General features: G+C 48.5%; 1 protein-coding gene across 1 annotated transcript in view; it reads left to right on the plus strand.

Annotated features, from left to right (window-relative positions):
- Positions 1 to 1,884, plus strand: part of Hip1 (huntingtin interacting protein 1) — a 118,100-nt gene extending 116,216 nt beyond the window's left edge. Inside the window, exons 30-31 of the mRNA XM_051162135.1 lie at positions 392 to 520; positions 1,846 to 1,884. Coding sequence (XP_051018092.1) covers positions 392 to 520; positions 1,846 to 1,884 — 168 coding nt within the window. The remainder of the gene's footprint in view (positions 1 to 391; positions 521 to 1,845) is intronic.
- The last annotated feature ends 13,511 nt before the right edge of the window (positions 1,885 to 15,395 follow it).

Here is a 15,395-nt window from a genome sequence, read left to right on the forward strand (position 1 = left end):
TGGCTCAGTGGTAGAGCACCTGCCTAGAATCCCCCAGTGAGGGGCTGGGGGCGTGGCTCAGTGGTAGAGCACCTGCCTAGAATCCCCCAGTGAGGGACTGGGGGCGTGGCTCAGTGGTAGAGCACCTGCCTAGAATCCCCCAGTGAGGGGATGGGGGTGGGGCTCAGTGGTAGAGCACTTGCCAATCATACACTGGGCCCTAGATCCAATCCCCACTACTTCCAAAGAAAAATAGACTGAGGGTTACAGAGGAAAGCTACAGTAGTAGGAACATAGCTCATTGGTAGAACATTTAGCATGCATTTGACACTACCTTCCGTCCTCAAGTTTTTGTTTGTTAACTAAATTATACCAAAGAAGTGCAAGACCCTCTCACTCCCTTTTCCAACAGGTTAGGGTGCTGGAGTTGGAAAATGACCTGCAGAAGGAACGTCAAAAACTAGGAGAGCTTCGGAAGAAACACTACGAGCTGGCTGGTGTTGCCGAGGGCTGGGAAGAAGGTGAGCTCAGCTCATCTTGGGTATACACTGATGGTGCCACAGGAGGGACAGGCCTTCCAGGAGCAGAGCAGGATCCTCTGGCCACTTCCTCTCCTCATTTCATTCCTGTAAGCCTAAAGCTGGGGCATACATCACAGAGAAGTAAAAAGCTTTTGTTGTTGCCCCTCAGAGCCTCAGCATTAACATGGGTGGTGCACACTTGTAACCTAGCACTTGAGTCCGAGGAAGGAAGATTGGGACTTTGAGGCCACCGCAGGCTACATGGCCAAAAAATTGAATATTATAAAAAGCTCCTCGCTGACCAGTACATTTGTGTCTCAGTCACTATAGTGCCCTCCTGGGCTACAAACTTTGTTTTTGGGGGGGCTGGAGAGATGGCTCAGAGGTTAAGAGCACTGACTGCTCTTCCAGAGGTCCTGAGTTCAATTCCCAGCAACCGCATGGTGGCTCATAACCATCCAGATGCTCTCTTCTGGCCTGCAGGTGTACACTGAGACAGAACACTGTATACAATTTAACAAAACAAAAAAAACTTGTTTCTGTTTGGGAGGGTTTCAAATTTTTATTTTTATTTTCTGGGTATGGGCACAGGTATGTGCTGTCATGTGTGTCCTGGGGCTTGAGCTTGGGTTGTGTGCTCTTAACGCTGAATCACCACCCCCAGTGCACATGCACACAAACAACAACAATAATAATAATAATAATAATAATAACAACAAGAACAACAATACTTGTAAAGTCCATAATATCCAAAAGGTGAACAGGCTTAAGGAGAAATGGGGTGTAAAAATATTCAGACACGTCCCCTACCTGGGTTTTGTGGCATGGGCCTATACTCCCGAGTTATTCTGGAGTCTGAGACAGAAAAATTGAAAGCTCGAGACCAGCTTCATTCCACAAAATGATTCAAGGCCAACCTAAGCAATTTAAAGAGTCTTTGAGAAATGGAAAGTAAACAGAGAGCTAAGGAGGCAGGGGGGCAGGAGAGATTGCTCAGTGGCTAAAGCACTGGGCTCTTTCAGAGGATCTGGGTTCAGTCCCCAACACCCACATGGCAGCTCACAGTTGTCCGTAACTCCATGATCTGACACCCTCACACAGACAGACATGCAGGCAAAACACCAATGCGCATAAAATAAAAAAAAATTTAAATGTCAGGCGGCGGTGGCACACACTTGTCATCCTAGCACTCGGGAGGCAAAGGCAGGCCTCTGAGAATTCGAGGCTAGCCTGGTCTACAGAGTCTGGACAGCCAAGGCTACACAGAGAAGCCCTGTCTTGGAAAAGTAAAAAGTAAAACCGAAGAGGGCTGAGGACATAGCTGGGTTGTGTTACGCTTGCCTAGGATTCTCTGCTCAAGAGCTGGGATGTGGCTCAGCAGTAGAGCACTTGATTAGAGTCCTCCAGTGACTCCTGATTACCTGGCTGGTCCCTGAACCTAAGGTGGAAGGAGTGGCCTGACTCTTTAGAGTTGTCCTCTGTCCCAGGCCAGAGACCCGCCATCGCCTACTGCTGTATGCAGCTTCCTGTGTGCCCAAAGGGGATGGGTCCGTCACGGGCCAGATTGTTGTTGCTTATAGATTGATTATTTCTAGACATAATTAAGGACACTGCTATATAACAGTCATGAGCTTGACAGTGTCACGTGCCAACAGTCTGTTGCGTGTGTTTGTGTATACATGAAGTTCCATGTGATTTGTTTGTTACTGTTTTTAGGGACAGAAGCGACGCCTTCTACTGCTCAAGAAGCGACACCCGAGAAAGAATAGAGCTGAGCCAACGCCCCACACGTCAGAACGTAAATCCTTGTTCCCCTTCTGTTTGTGATGTTCCTCATCGTGGCACACGAGGGCCTTGCAGATCTCTTCATTGACAAAAGCTGAAGGCCACCGTGTGTCCTCGTGATACCATCTATGTGCATATACGTGATGAGTTGTGGTTTTTTTTCCCCCTATACACGCATGTGTGAGTTCTTTTTCTTTCTCCCTATGTGGGCATGTGTGATGAGTTTTTTTTTTTCCCCTGTGTGCGCATGTGTGATTTTTTTTTTCCTATGCGCGCATGCGTGATGAGTTTTTTTTCCCCCCCCTCTACGCGCATGTTTTTTCTTTCTCCCTATGTGCGCATGTGTGATGTCCCCCCTGCCCCCATGTGCGCATGTGTGATGAGGTGTTTTGGTTTTGGGTTTTTTGTTTTTGTTTTTGTTTTTTGAGACAGGGTTTCTTTGTGTAGCCTTGGCTGTCCTGGACTCGCTTTTTTTTTCGTATGCGCACATGCGTGAGGTTCCCACCCCGCTCCCGTGTCTACATGCGTGATGAGTTCTTTTTTTTCCCCCTATGTCCCTGACGTCCAGACAGACCAGGGTCGGCCACGAGCAAGCTCAGGTCCACAGAAAAACAGCGACGTGGCCAAGCTGTCTTGCCTAACATCCAATTCCTCACCAGTTCTGCCTTTCTTAGGCTTCTTTGTCGCTGTGAGCTTGGAAAGGGGACATCTTACACCTATTCTTCTCCCCCCCCCCCCTCCTCCTCAGTCTTTTGCATTTTGTCATTTGCACAAACTTGTGAGCGTCTGAACTCCGCTGGATTCCATACCAGACGGCTGCTGGATCCACGCGTCAGAAGAACAAGAAGGCACGGTCAGCCTGGCTGGTCACGCCAAAGCAACGGCTCCCCCAACACACACTACACTTTCAGTAGCTCGATGGATCCCCTCCTGCCTATGATTAGGTGGCCGTCTGGGTCTTTGGTTTCCTACTTTGAAAGTTTCACACAGCCAACTTTCCCAAGGAGGGTTCCAACCCCACCCCCAGCTCCACCCTGAGCTCTGAGCCTTCTGAGAGGAAGACCCACGGCCCCCCCCACCCCCCTACACACGCCATGGTGCGGCTCAGGCTACGCCTTGGTGCTCCAGCTCAGCCCTTCTGTCGGCCAAGGCCACCCTCTAGGGTGACAGCTCTCCTTGGAAGCCTGAAGCAGAGCTAGTGCCTTTACTTCCTGACCCTGGATGCCAGCGCTCAGCCTCTGTCCACCTTCACTAGCCGGGGAGCACCAGAGTTTTGTTTTGTTTTGTTTTGTTTTTCTAAAAAGAAGAAGAAGACAGAAAAAGGTACAGGGACCCAGCTGTTCAGGGGACATATTTCTTAGGAGCTCCTGTGACCTGGTTCACCTCCTGTCACCTGCTGGAACAGAGCTGGTGTGAACAGCAACACTACATCCCCAGAGCGAACTTCCTGTGCCATGTCACTTGGGCTAACCTGTCGAACCTAGGCAAGGCCCTCAAGAGGGACAAATATAAAGGAACGGAAGTGGTTCCTTCTCCAGCTGCCCGCTACTGCGTCCTATTGAACCGGAAAAAGACGGTGCTATGTGGCAGAACCACAGGATCAGAACCACTTGGTCCCATCAGGAAAAGGACTCCGCTCGGTGTAGGATTCTTCTTACGTATGTATTTATTACTAACAATCTCCACGCAACACCTGCCCCAGAGGTGCTCGGAGCAATCAGGACCGAGGCTGATTGGACCAGGCGTGCCCTCTGCCGTCTGTTCTTCACAGATCACAGGCAAGGCTACAGAGTCATCCCTGGTTATTTCCAGCCTCGGATTCCAAAGCAGGCAAGTTCCTCGAAGCATTGAAGAGCAGGGATCGGGAGAAGGGGGACCACTGGCCATGACACTGTCCCCATGGCCACTCACTCGCTCTTGCTCCCATGCAAGACAGGATAGGCACAGAGGGCATCCTGCCTAGACACAAGCAGCTGGACCCTTGAATTAAGTGACCTTCTGATCTGTAGGGTGGGACAGGGAGGTGGCCTGTGTCTTCCTTCTTTATATATAGTCAGACAGAGGTGGTGGCCAGCAGGCCCTTGATCCTGTCCCCAGTGGAACAGGGCTCAGCTTCGCTGGGTAATGAGTTGTGAGACTAATGTTTGATCACTGTGAATCAACCCCTCACTTCTTCCTGCTCTGCCCACCCCCACCCTGTTTCCAGGTGTTTTCTCAGTGGGTACCCCCAAAGCTCCCAGAGTCCCAGATGACTGCTGAGTCATGTGACCTCTACATTGGGCTAACGGAGTTAACCTTGCAGTAGAAACAGCCCATTCTGGTGCCAGAAATCTGCTTCTGTGCTTAGCGTTTCTTGAGTCCGAGGCCCAGAAGGAGCAGTGTGTGGCATTGTTGGCCCCGTTTGGGCCAAACGGGGCCAATCAAGCCAATGCTCATGGTAGGTCAACTTTCCCAAAGGTGCCTACGTAGTCCTTGCTTCTAGGATCAAAGCAGTCGCACTCTTGTCCCAGCAAGAGGAAATCAAACACACCTGTTTGAAAAGCCACTGTCATTTTTAAAACATGACTAAACTCTGCCTGGATAACAAAAGTCAAGAGCCCCAGCCCAAGGTCAGCCAATGGCAGGAGAGGGTCTCATCTGTACTTTGTAGTTACTCGTCAGAGACTGCCTTTCTCTAGCCAGGCATGCTAGTGTGTGCCTGTAATCTTGGCACTCGGGAGACTGAGGCGGGACGATCCTCAATTTAAGGACAGCCTGGGCTACATACTGAGATCTGTCTCAAAATAAATAAGTAAAAATAAAAGCAAGTTATATATGTCTGTGTATATAGATTTATATAACCGGTTTTTGGAGGCAAGGTCTTAGTGCATAACCCTAGTTGGCCTTGAACTAGCTATGTCCGTACACCTCACTGTCCTTAAACTCACAGAGGTTTCCCTGCCTCTGCCTCCTGAGTGCTGAGATTAGAGCTGTGAGCCATCTCACCCAACCTGGACTCTGATGCTACCTGAGTCTTTTTTTTTTTTTTTTTTAATTCCTGAGGCTCCTTAGATTAAAATGTGCTGCAGGAGTGTAGACAGATCCAAGAGACAGGGAACTGAGCGGCTGGAGAGATAGCTCAGTAGCCAGGAGCACTTGCTTCTCTTTCAGAGGATCCACAGTTCCCAACACCCACATGGTATGGCTCACAACCACCTTAACTCCAGCTCCTAGGGATCCGATGCCCTCTACTTCATGGCATGCACTCCTATGGATGCGCGGTGCACACATGTACTTTTAAGTAAAAATAACTCTTGGAAAAGTACATTTTCAAGACAGAAAATTGACAAAATAATGGCTTAGGGTCGGGTGAAAAGGAAGCTCAAATGTAGCCATGTCTAACTTGGTATTGTAGTTTTCTGGTGCCTCGAGGTTATGTGTGTGCTTAGATCTGCCCTTGTGGGGTTAGGGCTTAGCTGAGCAAGGAATTTAAATGACTGTAACAGGTTTGTCAGTGCATGTGTGTAATCCGAGCACTTGGGAGTAGAGGCAGAAGAGTTGTGAATTCCGGTCTAGCCTGGGCTATATACAGAGACCTTATCTCAGAGAGAGAGAGACCAGAAAGAAATTAGACTCTAATGTAAATGGCTTGACTGTACTGACCACAGTGCTATTCCTAGAATCCCATGTGTGTAAGCACGTAGCCCAGTAGCTGGGAGACTCACACCTCCAGGGCACCTTGCCCTAGTGTGGCTGCCAAGTCAGACACTAGGGTTTCTAACAGGTAACCAGAGTTCACAAGTGCTTGTCATTCTGGTCACATTAGTGTCCTATAGCCTCTTTCATCTTAGGAGGAATTCCTCCTCATCTAAGGTCTGGGGGAATTTTTACTTCTTAGTCAGTGGCTTGGTTGGGTCTCTGGCACTGTTTGGCCCTAATTTTTTAATAGTGTCTCTGGGACTTGCTAGAAAAGCAAGTCTTTGGGCCCAACACTGATCTGTCAATAAGAATGGCTTTGTCCTCTCGGCCATCTTGGAACCTTTGTATTGGCCTTCCAACCAGAGGGCGTTGCCTTCTCACCATCTTTGAGCATCTTCCACGTTGGCATCCATCAAGGATGAGTTTTGCCCAGTGTCTCCATCATCTTGGGAGTCTCTCCACATTGACCTTCCAACCAGAGCAGCTTTGCCCTCTCCGCCATCTTGGATCCTCCATATCGGCCTTCCAAATAGAGTGGCTTTGCTCGCTCTCTCTCCACCTCTCGGGTTCTCAGAGACCACACTGTCTGTAACATTGGAAACCACCACCGCAGCACTTGCTGGCTATCAACAGTGATCCAGAACAGCCATTTGCCACCCGTGGCTTCCAGGAGCCAAAGCCAGAAATGGTTAGTTAGAGGTGACTGGATCCAGTTGCGAGCATAGAGCCTTCCAGACACGTGTTTCCGGTGACCCTCACTACCTCAGGTTTGAAGACCCTACGTTAGACTGATTGCCACTCTAGGGACAAACCGAGGAATCCGGTTAAATCTTGGCGATGACTTAAATGTCTCAAGCTTATAACAGATTCTCAAACGTGCAGGGATGGGGTTGGTTTTTTGTTTGTTTATGCCCTCCCCCTTCTGTTTTTAACCTTTCCCCACCATTTTCCATTAGAATAGTCTCTACAGTGAATTTCACTTTTCACAGAGTGCCTACCTTCCCAGGGCAGGTAGCCACCGGCTCTTGTTTCCTCCCAACAGTACTTTTATTATGGAGTGAAGACCTCTCTTTGTATAATGCATTGCATCTGTGTTTTTCATTTTTCCAATAAAGATGTCAGCCTGGCTATGGAGAACAGTGGTGATAAAGGACCGAGTGGCCCTGACGATTGGGCACCAAATGTTTGGTTTCTGTGTTTTGAGACACATAAGATTCACATGGCAAGCTGGGCGTGGTGGTGCACGCCTTTAATCCCAGCACTCGGGAGGCAGAGGCAGGTGCATCTCTGTGAGTTCAAGGCCAGCCTGGTCTACAAAGCGAGTCCAGGACAGCCAAGGCTACACAGGGAAATCCTGACTCGAAAAAAAAAAAAAAATTCACATGGCAGTTCACAACCACCTTTAGCTCCAGTGCCAGGGTATCCAACACCCTCCTCTGACCTCAGACTCATATGGGCTACACACACACAAGTTACATAAAGTTACGGGGTTTCTCTGGGTCACCCTGGCTGCCCTGAAACTGGTTCTGTAAACCAGGCTGGCCTCGAACTCAGAGACCCTTCTCTGCCTTCTGAGTGTCAGGATTAAAGCTGGGCACCACCACACAAATATTATAAAAATACAAAAAGAAGTTGGAGGGAAGATTTGCCACTTAAGAATGCTTGCTGCTCTTCCAGGGGACCAGGGCTCAGTTCCCAGCACCGACATCAGGTCCCTTTCCAGGGCATCCTACACCATTTCCTAGCTTCTGCTGCCGTCAGTACATGCTGGTGTTTATACAGACAAGCGAGCACATACACATACGTTTAAAAATAACTAACTTACAAGAAACATTGGTTGGGAAGCTGGGGCTGGGGCTCAATGGTAGAGCACTTGTCTGCCGAGCATTGAGCTGTGGGTTCCAGCTGCAGCATGGCACATGATAGGAGTGGCAAGAAAGGAGCGCCATAGCAGTGCACACCCGCAATCCCAGTTTTGGGAGGCAGAGGCAGGGGGAGTATACACTCGAGACCAGCCTGGACTATCTAGTGGTTTCAGTATCCTAGAAAAAGGTGTAGTGCTCGCCTAGCGTGTTCGAAGCCATGGGCTTATCGGCATTTCATAAACCAAGGCAGGTGGCTTGTGGCTGTAACTCCAGTCCCTTGTTGATAGGGGCAGGAAGATCAGAAGTTCAAGGACATCTTTGGCTGCATAGGGAGTCTGAGGTGTGTGCGTGGGGTGTGTTACACCAAGCCTTTTTTTTTTTTTCCCCCTGAGGGTTTCTCTGTGTAGCCTTGGCTATCCTGGACTCACTTTGTAGACCAGGCTGGCCTCGAACTCACAGCGATCCGCCTGCCTCTTTCCTCCTGAGTACTGGGATTAAAGGCGTGCGCCACCACACCCAGCGGAAGGGTTGGTTTCAGCTGACAAGCATAGCCCATCGTTGAAGAATTCTGCTTACTGACCTGTTTCCCCATGGCTTGTTCCTCCTGCTTTCGTATAGTATCCAGGACCACCTGCCTCCATGTGTGTCGGGGGGGGGGGGGGGAGGGGGAGGGGGCTGGGGGCACTACCCACAATGGGCTAGACCCTTTCTGTATCAATCATTAACCGAGAAAATCCATCCAGGTTTGTGTCAGATTGACAAACAGGACGTCACCTGTGTTTGTCTTCTGGCTTCCATAGATCTTCATGGTGGTCACAGGCATGAATGTGCACTCATGCCTGGTGCCTGGGTTTGCACACAGGCGCGCGCGCACACACACACGAGACACACACAGATGCAGAAGTAATTTCAGGAGATAACAAACATCAAGGGAAATGTCACATGAAAGGAAGCAAGCCAGGAGAGGTAATGGAAGGTGTATGCCTCCAGGTGTTTGCTTTAGGCACCATGCAGTGTGGGTGACACATCCACCTCTCTTGGAGCTTGCAGTCTGGTGGGCAGCTGATAGAATACGTAGGGCTTCAGGACCCAAAGGGTGAATGAAAAAGACGCTACAAAGAAGGGAACGAATAACACGATTAAAGAGGTCAAGAGGGCCAGGTGTGGTGGCGCGCGCCTTTAATCCCAGCACTCAGGAGGACAGAGGCAGGCGGGTCGCTGTGAGTTTGAGGCCAGCCTGGTCTACAAAGTGAGTCCAGGACAGCCAAGGCTACACAAAGAAACCCTGTCTGGAAAAACAAACAAACAAAAATTAAGTAAAAGCTGACTGGGCACGCGGGGGCGGGGATATATTAAAGAATGGCCAAAGTCCACGGTGCCTGAGAGGGACCAAACTGCAGCAGCAAACTGTGCGTGCCATTTGCACCATGGGAGGTGAGATAATCACAAAAACGCTTGTTCACGCACCGAAGAGCCAGGGAACTTGTTCAGATGCAAGAGGCTGGAAGCCACAGTCCAGCCTAAAGTCCAAGGCTTTGGTGGCGCCAAGGAACAGCCTTGCTGAGAAAGGTGTAATGGCACACACTGGCTGCCTGGCTCCTTCCTCCTATTGCTCTGTTCCATTGGCCAGTCAGCCTAGCCAAAGGTAGGAAAGGGGATGGGGAAAAGCCAGGAAGGAAAAGGAGAAGGGAAGGGAATGGAAGAGGAAGAAAACGAAAAGAAAGGAAATGAGAAAGAGGAAAGAGAGAAAACAAACCCTATTTACAAGATTCAAACCACGTGCGTTTCCTCCTCACCCCCGCCACCCACCGCTTTCAACCAAAAGCTAGCAGTTGATTGGGAGCTCGAGCTGCTGCCTTGTTGCCTGGCAACCAACTGCATTTGGCGCCTCTCACAGGAGCCGCCCTGTAGTGATGTAAGTGGCACGCGGTGCGTGTTGGGACCATGAGGTCTCTGTCTTCTCGGACTTTCGCACTGATCTAGAGATGCGGGCTTCTCTGCCCAGGGACAGCTGGCACAAGTCTTAGGCCCCAAGGCCCGCAGCTGGGGCCGGGCCACTGTCCATGTGGACCCGCCTGGACTTGGTGTTGTCTGGTAAGTCCCTGGTGCAGCCCTCTGGCCTTCTAAGGCTTCTCTGTCGGCCAGGTTCAGCTGTGGGTGGGTCAACAACAGTCCACCTAGATGCTTTGATGGATGACAAGCATTTGTGCGATGGAGTTTTGTAAGGGCCACATCACAATAAAAAGGCAGAGTCCAGGCTCAGGTAGTGGTGTCCACACTTAACCCTAGAACTTGAGAAATGGTGACAGTGGGAACAGAAGCTCAAGGCCAGCGTGGGATACCTGAGACTCTGTCAGAACGAGGGAGGATTTCAGTGTGGGGCACAGCGTGGAAGTAGAGGCAGAATCAGGAATCCAAGGGCAGCTTCGGCTGCATAGGCAGTCTGAGACCAGCCTGGGCTACGAAAATGGGGGCGGGGCTGGAGAGATGGTCTAACAATTTTCCATTGCAGAGGATCTAAATCTGGTCCCCAGCAACCGAATCATAGGGTTCACATTCTCCCGGAAACGCCATGCCCAGAGAACTGAATACCCACCCACTTTTGGATGTCTTCAAGCACCTGTCTCAAGTGCATGTATCTACACACACGTGCGCACGCATGCAAATAAATCTTTTTGTTTCTTTGTTTTTGGTTTTTTGAGGCAGGGTTTCTCTGTGTAGCCTTGGCTCTCCTCGACTCACTCTGTAGACCAGCCTGGCCTCGAACTCACAAAGATCCACCTGCCTCTGCCTCCCAAGTGCTGGGATTAAAGGCTTGCACCACCACAACCAGCTTCTACAACCAGCTTAAATAAATCTTTTTAAGAGAGAGCAAGCAAGCAAAAGAAAAAAGAAAAAAAAAAAACAAAAAAGGTAGGCATGGCAGTACAGGTCTTCAATATTAGCACTGGGGAGGCTGAGGGAGGAGGTTCTGAAGTTAAAGGCCAACCTGGCCTAAATAACAAAACCATCTGAAAAACAAAACAGTAATAGGAGCCTTGGCAACAAACACCTTTAATCCTAACACTCAGAGGCAAAAGCAAGCAGTTCCTGTGAATTTGAGGCCAGCCTGCTTTACATAATGAGTTCCAGGACAGCCTGTGTAGAGATAACCCTGTCTTAACGCCAATCCTTGCCCGCCCCCCCCCCCAAAAAAAAACCCACTATAGGATATGATATAGCCCAAACCATCTTAGCCCATAATTTCCTTTGCCTATTTTGTCTTTACTTCAAAACAGACATTTGGGCCTGGAGAGGTGGCTTGTCCACTAAAAGCAGTTGCTGCTCTTGCAGAGGACCCAGGTTCGGTTCCCAGAACCCACACGACAGCTCACAGCCATCTCTAACTCCAGTTCCAGGAGATTTGACACCCTCTTCTGGCCTCAGGGGGTACCAGGCACACATATGGTGCATATATATGATTGCAGGAAAACGCTGATATACATTATAAAGTAATAAAAGGGTTTTGTTTTGTTTTAAGATGGTGCTCATGATGGGTGTGGTGACACACACCTTTATTCCCAGCACTCAGCAGGCAGAGGCAGGAGGGTCCCTGTGAGTTCAAGGTTAACCACACCTACATAGCAAGTTTCAGGCCAGCCAGGGCTATAGATAGAGCTTATCTAAAAAAAAAAAAAAAAAAAAAAAAAAAAAAAAAAAAAAAAAATCCAAAATAATGTACTAAGAGGTGAAGGATGGGGTTAGCTGTTAAGAGTACGTAGTTGATTGCCAGGCGTGGTGGCGCACACCTTTAATGCCAGCGCTTGGGAGGCAGAGGCAGGCAGATCTATGAGTTCTAGGCCAGCCTGGTCTACAAAGTGAGTCCAGGACAGCCACAGCTATACAGAGAAACCCTGTCCTGAAAAACCAAAAAAAAAAAAAAAAAAAAAAAAAGAGTATGTGGTTGATCTCGTATTGAGTTCAGTTCCCAACACTCACATGGCAGCTCACAAGTCTTGTTTATAACTTCAGTCCCAAAGGATCTGAGGTCTTCTTCTGACCTTTTAAGGGCACCAGGCATGTGAGTGGTGCACATACATTCATGCAGGCAAAAACCACCACCACCACCACAACAACAACAAAACACATGTAAAGTAATAAAATGAACTTTAAAAAAGTGCACTGTAAAAACTAACCATCAACTGGCATTGTAAAGTTCTGAGACTACAACTAAATAGCTTTATAGAGTTAGTTTCCATGTGGTGTTTTGGTTTTTTGAGACATGGTTTCTTTGTGTAGCCTCGGCTGTCCTGGACTCACTTTGTAGACCAGGTTGGCCTCAAACTCACAGTGATCCGCCTGCCTCTGCCTCCTCAGGGCTGGGACTAAAGGCGTGCACCACCATGCCCAACTGAGACCCTGTCTTTAAAATCAAAATGAATAATATGAATTCTAGGATAGCCAGGGCTACATGGAGAACCCCTGCGTTAAATTAAAAAAAAAAAAATCACACATTTGCATGTGTGCCTATACACAGGTAATATGCAAACAATTAATAAATGTATTTACTTTTAAATGTATGTTAGGAAGAGGGACAGAGGAAGGGGTCTAGTGGCCCCCAGTCCATGTTAGGGTACTGGTAGATATGAGTTTAGGTTTTAGATGGACCAGGGGTAGATAGCTATATGTAATTAAAAGCAGGGTGGGGTCTTGTTGATCATTGCCTGAGCTCTGCTTCGGCCACGTGGCCTGAAGAAACCCTAGGTGCTTGAAGGGACCAGCAGCCTCTCAGGAGAGGACTGTGCCTGCTCCAAGAGCCACTTTCTGTGGTCAACTAGTGCCCCCTAGTGGCGAGCAATGGCTCCTTCCTTGGATGCTCAGCTGTCCTGGAGTCCCAGGTGGTTCCAATTTAAGAGTCAACTATTATAAAAAAAAAAAGTCGGGCGTGGTGGTGCGTGCCTTTAATCCCAGCACTTGGGAGGCAGAGGCAGGCGGATCGCTGTGAGTTCGAGGCCAGCCTGGTCTACAAAGTGAGTCCAGGATGGCCAAGGCTACACAGAGAAACCCTGTCTCGAAAAAACAAAACAAAATTTAAAATATGGAAAATATAAAAAAAAATAATTTAAAATATGGAAAAAAAAGAGTCAACTATGACCTTTAGGAATCTTTTAGGGGTCTGAAGCACTAAAACGCCGACAGATGCCTAAGTTCAGTCTCCTTGGAGGGGAGTGACACAGACATTAGCTTGAGTGACTAACACCTCCATGCAGAGGTAAGGAGGCAGCTGGACAAAGGGAGACACATAAAAAGGAGGCTTCTGGTTTTCGTTTATTTGGTTGGTTGGTTTGGTCTGTTTTTCTGTTTGTTTCTTTGTTTGCTTGTGGTTTTTTTTTTTTTTTCTTTTGTTAGCCTTGGCTGTCCTGGACTCACTTTGTAGACCAGGCTGGCCTCAAACTCACAGCAATCCATCTGCCTCTGCCTCCCAAGTGCTGGGATTAAAGGCGTGCGCCATCACACCTGGCCTTGTTTCTTTGTTTTTTCAAGACATGTTTCTTTGCATAGCTCTAGTTGTTTTGGAACTAACTCACTCTGTAGACCAGGCTAGCCTCAAACACAGAGATCCTCCTGCCCTCTGCCTCTCAAGTTCTGGGATTAAAGATGTGAGAATAAATAAGTAAACAAACAAACAAACAAACAAACAAATAAAATGTGAGCCAATCCTCCTGGATGTCTGCTTCTATTAAAAAGAAAAAGAAAAAGGGCTGGGTGTGGTGATGCATGCCTGTAATCCCAGCACTAGGGAAGCAGAGACAGGCGGATGGATCACTGTGAGTTCGAGTCTGGTCTACACAGTGAGTCCAGGACAGCCAAGGCTACACAGAAAACCTCTGTCTTGAAAGAAGCTAAAAAAAAAAAAAAAAAAAAAAAAAAAAAAAAAAAGATAAAGAAAAAAGAGGAAGAGATGGCTCAGAGGTTAAGAGCACTGACTACTCTTTCCAAAGGTTCTGAGTTCAATTCCCAGCAACCACATGGTGGCTCGCAACCATCTATAATGTGATCTGATGCCCTTTACTGAGCTGCTTGCAGAATACTGTATACATAGTAAATCTTTTACCAAAAAAAAAATGTGCATACGTGTGTGCATGTGTAAAGTCACTTGGGTCACAGCACACATGTGGAAGTCAGCAGAGTGTGTGTGTGTGTGTGTGTGTGTGTGTGTGTGTGTGTGTGGTTTTTCCAGACAGAGTTTCTCTGTGTAGCCTTGGCTGCCCTAGACTCACTTAGTAGATCAGGCTGGCCTCGAACTCACAGCGATCCACCTGCCTCTGCCTCCCAAGTGTGCCACCTCGCCCGGCTAGTCAGCAGACGTTCAGGACTTGGTTGTTGCCTTCTTCCATGTGGGGTTGACCTCAGGTCACAGGCCACTGGTACTTAACAGCTGCTGAGCCATCTGTCTCCCTACCCTTGCCTACTTTGAATTGTGGGTTTGAAGAGAAGAGTGGGTGGTTTGTAGCAAAAGCAGTTCCAAATGCTTGTTACAATATCAAAGTATTTCCTTGCCTTGTTTATCTGAGAATGGCTCAGTTTCTTGCTCACTTTTGGTTTTTCAGACAGGGTGCTCCTGTTCCTGTATTGAAGGCTAGCCTCAAACTCAACTATGTCATCGAGGATGACTTGGAACTTCTGATCCGCCTGCCTCTGTCTCCCAAGTGTTGGGACTTCAAGTGTGGATCACCATAGCCTGGCCAATGGATGGAAATTTCATCCATTGAAACTTCAGACACCAGGAATCTGACCCACCTATCTTGGTGTGAGCCCAATGCCCACCAAATTTGCCTTTTACATAAGCTAGAGGTGACATCACAATTGAAGGGTATGACAACCATCACCACTGTGTGAGGAGGGAGGGCTTATCCTGTGTCAGAGGTGCTTGTACACACACTTGACACACAAGTGCGTACATGTACACACACACACACACACACACACACACACACACACACACACACACACACACGAAAGAAAGGAGAGAGAAGGAAGGAAGTGAATGTACACATGTAAATGGGCCATACCTGTGATTCTAACACAGATTTACCCAAGCAATAAAGTAGCAATATTCGCTACAAAGCATACAAAGCAATGGGCTGGCGGGGGACTGGGGGGGGGGGGGGGGTGTGTCAGAGCATGCCCTGTGTCCTTAGTCGCACCCTTTATGTAAGAGCAGCAAATGTCTCAGAACAGAGAGGCTGGAGGACACAGGAGTAGCCAATCACTGCACCTTTCAAACCTCTGGATGTGTCACAACCTTGTCAGTGTGTTTGATGTCTGTTCCCCAGAAAGGAAAACCACACTTGAAGTAGGCCGCAGTAGCCATTACACCTGTGACCCCAGCACTTAGGAGACAGAAACAGGAGGTCAGGAATTTAGTGTAACCTCAGCTACATAGTGAAGGCAGCCTGAGCTGCACTGGACCCTGACTCAAAAGCCCTGAAAACCAGGCTAGAAAGATGGAACCGCACCTCCGAGCACTTGTTCTTGTGGAGGACCCAGGTGTGATTCCCAGCAGAGGACCTAGGTGTGATTCCCA

The sequence above is a fragment of the Acomys russatus genome, chromosome 19 (assembly GCF_903995435.1).
Source record: "Acomys russatus chromosome 19, mAcoRus1.1, whole genome shotgun sequence".
Classification (NCBI taxonomy): domain Eukaryota; kingdom Metazoa; phylum Chordata; class Mammalia; order Rodentia; family Muridae; genus Acomys; species Acomys russatus.